Here is a 5,000-nt window from a genome sequence, read left to right on the forward strand (position 1 = left end):
TGTGTGTGTGTCTGTGTGTGTGTGTGTGTGTGTCTGTCTGTGTGTGTGTGTGTGTGTGTGTGTGTGTGTGTCTGTCTGTGTGTGTGTGTGTGTGTGTGGTGTGTGTGTGTGTCTGTCTGTGTGTCTGTGTGTGTGTGTGTGTGTGTGTGTGTCTGTCTGTGTGTGTGTGTGTGTGTGTGTGTCTGTCTGTGTGTGTGTGTGTGTGTGTGTGTGTCTGTGTGTGTGTGTGTGTGTGTGTGTGTGTCTGTCTGTGTGTGTGTGTGTGTGTGTGTGTGTGTGTGGTGTGTGTCTGTGTGTGTGTGTGTGTATGTGTGTCTGTCTGTGTGTGTGTGTGTGTGTGGTGTGTGTCTGTGTGTGTGTGTGTGTGTGTGTGTCTGTCTGTGTGTGTGTGTGTGTGTGTCTGTCTGTGTGTGTGTGTGTGTGTGTGTGTGTGTGTGTGTCTGTCTGTGTGTGTGTGTGTGTGTGTGTGTCTGTGTGTGTGTGTGTGTGTGTGTGTGTGTGTGTGTGTGTGTGTGTGTGTGTGTGTGTGTGTATGTGTGTCTGTCTGTGTGTGTGTGTGTGTGGTGTGTGTCTGTGTGTGTGTGTGTGTGTGTGTGTCTGTCTGTGTGTGTGTGTGTGTGTGTCTGTCTGTGTGTGTGTGTGTGTGTGTGTGTGTGTGTGTGTGTGTGTGTGTGTGTGTGTCTGTCTGTGTGTGTGTGTGTGTGTGTGTGTGTGTGTCTGTGTGTGTGTGTGTGTGTGTGTGTGTCTGTCTGTGTGTGTGTGTGTGTGTGTGTGTGTGTGTGTGTGTGTGTGTCTGTGTGTGTGTGTGTGTCTGTGTGTGTGTGTCTGTCTGTGTGTGTGTGTGTGTGTGTGTGTGTGTGTGTGTGTGTGTCTCCAGTCGCCTCATTTCTTTGACACGATGGAGAAGATGGAGGTAAGAATTTAATCACAAAATCTCCTCCCAGTCTGTTGAAATGAGCATCATATTATTAAATATGTGCTAATAGCAGGAATGTGAAACTGTTTTTGTACAGCTAGGGTTGGGTACCGAGACCCGGTGCTAATACGGCACCGGTGCCTTAACGACCGGTATCTACCGGACCAAATAGCAACGCCGATTTCGGCGCCTCATTTCGGCGCCTCATTTCGGCGCCACTGATATGCCAGCGCTGCTCTCTGGTGCTCCGAAACGGACTTAGAGGCAACACAAACATCACCGCACGTCACGCTAGTTAACACTACACTCGACAGCAGCCAACCAGGCGCGGAGCTGTGAGCCTGGACCCGCCCACATTGTCAGCTGGCTCGCCCAATCAGAAATTCACAAATAAATAAATAAATAAAATACTACTCTGAATAGTTAAACATGGATATTAGTACTGTCTTAGTACTATCTATTCTAGTCTATTAGTTGAAAGAAAACACAAATGTTCTGATGTAGAAACTTTTTCAAAAAACAGCTAGGGTTAGGTACAGGAAGACAGGACGAGAAAACAGGAAGGTTACTATACAGTCCCTCCCGAAAAACGTGATTATGTGATCGCATAACTCAATGCATAATCAGCCAAAGTCTGCATATTGATGCGGGGGTCGCATTTTTTCAAACACGCCGCACTTTCGCCGCATAAATTGCCGATTTCCGCGCAAAATATGCGGGGCTTGCATGATTTCATAATCCCCGCATTTTCGTTGCAAAAAATTTCACACATATCTTAGCAGAAAGTTGAAAAATGTTGCGTTTACTTCACACAAGAGCAGCCGTTTTCCCCTGTTGCCATGGGAACGTTATGAAGTGACGTAATCACGCGACGTGAACATCATCGAAAAGCTGCAAACCCCGCGATGAAGCCACGATGAAACCGCAGTTTTTGCAAGTTCCGCAATTTCATCGCATAACATTGCAAAAAAATCCCGCATATTCCATCACATTTTTTAAGAAAACGTGTCGCATAATCAAGGATTTTAGCCCAAAACAATCACAAAAAAACTCTCATTTTTCTGGAAGGACTGAATACATTATTTGAACTGAACTTAACCCAACTTTTTCAGCAGCAAGGTGTGTGACTGGAGTAGAAAACTAACCAAATAGTTAGTGATTGGCCAGACTGACAGAAATGTATCAACACCAACAACTAATCGTCTACAAAACGTGAACACCGTCTGCGTCATGTTGTCGTCTCAGATACCTTACAGCTGAAAACAGCTTCCTGTGGAAACGCCGTCAGACTTAACTCTGTGTTTGTCTCCCTGCCGCGGACGCAGCAGGTCCCCGAGGCCGCCGAGACGAAGGCAGTCCCTCAGAGACAGAAGGCACGTCTGTCCGTCTGTCCCTCCTCATATCCATCCTCTCACGCTCCGTATCACTTCCTTTCATTCATTCATTCATTCATTCATTCATGTGTTCGTCTTCAAACAGCAGCAGAAGTCAGTGTGCAGTCAGAGGACAGCCTCACATCTCTGGACTCAGTGTTTCCTCTATGCTGATTTGACCGTGGCGGCCCCCCCACAGCAACATTTCTGCCCCCCCCACGGTATCAGCAATAGGGCTGCGTTGTTAGGGTCTATGTAGGAGAATCGTGTTGAGATCGTGTGTGTACGTCCTTGAAAAAATGTAAGTATTATAACTTATGTAGTCAGTTCATTTAAGCCTGGTCTTGCAAATTTAAATTAAGTTAACTGGTGAGCTTCGTTGTTTGTGTTCTTCACCTGCGAGCTAGATTGCACGTGGCTGTTGATTCGATAGCGATTGCTGAACGCCCTCGCCCACGTTTGTATTTTAGGTGCATTATTTACATGCTGAAGTAGTTAGACTGCATTAAGATCATGTAATTAATAGTGGGTTTACTGTGATTTGCTACAGAATGCTTAGCCTATATGTCAAGATCAAAGTTGGCCTATATAGTAACTCAAAAAATACAGTTCAATCACAACAGAATGCCTCATTGGTAACTTCATTCATCAGTCACTCAGACATCATGTAACGTAACTTCATTCATCTGTAACTCAGACATCATGTAACGTAACTTCATTCATCTGTCACTCAGACATCACGTAACGTAACTCAGCAGAGTCCAGCTCCACTCTCGCCTCTGGAAAGTCTTCTAAAGGATCGTTGTCCGTTGAAACGTTGACATTTCAGGGAACTTTCTTCATAAAATAAGCTCCCGGGGTAACAGGGAAGGAGCTGACTCTCTGGTAGTAGTTTATATTTGAGTTTATATATAAATATATATATGTATATATATATATATATATATATATATATATATATATACATATATATATATATATATATATATACACAACATGTCTGTGTCTCAAAACACAATCAGTTCCATCTGTCATGTTCAACATCATCACAGTTCAATTACCTGTGTGTGTGTGTGTGTGTGTGTGTGTGTGTGTGTGTGTGTGTGTGTGTGTGTGTGTGTGTGTGTGTGTGTGTGTGTGTGTGTGTGTGTGTGTGTGTGTGTGTGTGTGCTTGTTTTACTATATGCGTGGGGTCCAAAAACCGGGGAGTCCAGTATACTTGTGGGGTCTGCACAGCCTTGTGGGGCCCAGAATGCTGGACCCCACAAGGTTAAAGGTCTGTTTGAGTGTGTGTGTGTGTGTGTGTGTGTGTGTGTGTGTGTGTGTCTGTCTCTGTGTGTGTGTGTGTGTGTGTGTGTGTGTGTGTGTGTCTGTCTCTGTGTGTGTGTGTGTGTGTGTGTTTGTGTGTGTGTGTGTGTGTGTAACTGCTCTGTCTCTCTCTTTCAGGACGACTACATTCCTTATCCGAGGATTGAAGAGGTGAGATCTGTTTCTTCTTAAACATCTCAACACTCTTTCATCTATTCATCTATTTATCTAAATGGATGTGATGTCTTGTTTTGTGCTAATTGTTAAAGCTGTCTTCACTGAACGAAGAGCTCTCCAGATTCTGTTGTATGTTACCATGACAATGAAGGCTGCTGCATCCAAAACACGTGAAACCAGCAGATATAAAGCTGAGCTAAGGGTTAGCCGTCTCCTTAGAGTCTTAAAACATACTGTGTGTGTGTGTGTGTGTGTGTGTGTGTGTGTGTGTGTGTGTGTGTGTGTGTGTGTGTGTGTGTGTTGCAGGTGTTGGAGAGGGGGGCTCCGTACCCTCAGCTCATCCTGCCAGAGTTCGGAGGTTACTGGATCGAGGATCCCGAGGCTGATCCTCCTCCCGTCTCCCTGGAGATCAAAGGAGGGGGGGAGGAGGGGGACACAGCCCCAGGGGATTATGGGTACCGCCTGGAGCAGATCAGCGAGGCAGCACAGGCGTACAGGAAGCACTTTTTGGGCAGGGTGAGGTTTGGACCAGGTGGTTGTTTATATATATCAACGCCAGATGTCCAATCAGAGACTTCTTCTGTTGAGGGCCTGGTTAAATAAATACACATTTAAACACACACCTGCCAGCCAATCAGAAAGCAGGATTTCCTGTGGAGGTTGCATTATGACTTTCTGTCTGTCTGTCTCTCCATCTGTCTGTCTGTCCATCTGTCTCTCTGTCTGTCTGTCTCTGTCTATATCTCTCTCTCTCTCTCTGTCTGTCTGTCTGTCTGTCTCTCCATCTGTCTGTGTGTGTGTCTATCTGTCTGTCTGTCTCTCTGTCTGTCTGTCCATCTGTCTCTCTGTCTGTCTGTCTGTCTCTGTCTATATCTCTCTCTCTCTCTCTCTGTCTGTCTGTCTGTCTCTCCATCTGTCTGTGTGTGTGTCTGTCTGTCTGTCTGTATGTCTGTCTGTCTCTCTCTTTGTCTGTCTGCCTGTCTCTCTCTCAGGAACATCTGAACTTCTCGTGTTCAGCCAGCAGTGTTGGGAACCTGCTGCTGTCTCTGAGACATGAAGAGGACAAAGATCAGGAGTCCCTCCATGTTCTCATCAGGTACACACACACACACACACACACACACACACACACACACACACACACACACACACACACACACACCAGAGATGTTCACAAGTCATTTTTTGGAAGTCCAAGTCAAGTCTCAAGTCTCTGTCCATCTGAT

General features: G+C 45.7%; 3 protein-coding genes across 5 annotated transcripts in view; 2 read left to right on the forward strand and 1 right to left on the reverse strand.

Moving 5' to 3' along the window:
- LOC116036424 (bromodomain-containing protein DDB_G0280777-like) overlaps positions 1-5,000 on the reverse strand; it is a 1,700,590-nt gene that overhangs the window by 141,936 nt on the left and 1,553,654 nt on the right. The window lies entirely within an intron of this gene.
- The window catches only part of LOC116036425 (C1q-related factor-like), a 680,685-nt gene that overhangs the window by 59,135 nt on the left and 616,550 nt on the right, over positions 1-5,000 (forward strand). The gene's annotated exons all lie outside the window — the stretch shown is intronic.
- The window catches only part of LOC116039316 (rap1 GTPase-activating protein 2-like), a 45,627-nt gene that overhangs the window by 18,630 nt on the left and 21,997 nt on the right, over positions 1-5,000 (forward strand). For all 3 annotated transcript variants that reach the window (XM_036008772.1, XM_036008771.1, XM_036008769.1), the window contains exons 3-7: positions 878-913; positions 2,242-2,289; positions 3,736-3,768; positions 4,081-4,290; positions 4,767-4,870. In XM_036008772.1, the coding sequence (XP_035864665.1) occupies positions 878-913; positions 2,242-2,289; positions 3,736-3,768; positions 4,081-4,290; positions 4,767-4,870 (431 nt within the window). The remainder of the gene's footprint in view (positions 1-877; positions 914-2,241; positions 2,290-3,735; positions 3,769-4,080; positions 4,291-4,766; positions 4,871-5,000) is intronic.

The sequence above is a fragment of the Sander lucioperca genome, chromosome 13, assembly GCF_008315115.2.
Source record: "Sander lucioperca isolate FBNREF2018 chromosome 13, SLUC_FBN_1.2, whole genome shotgun sequence".
Lineage (NCBI taxonomy): Eukaryota > Metazoa > Chordata > Actinopteri > Perciformes > Percidae > Sander > Sander lucioperca.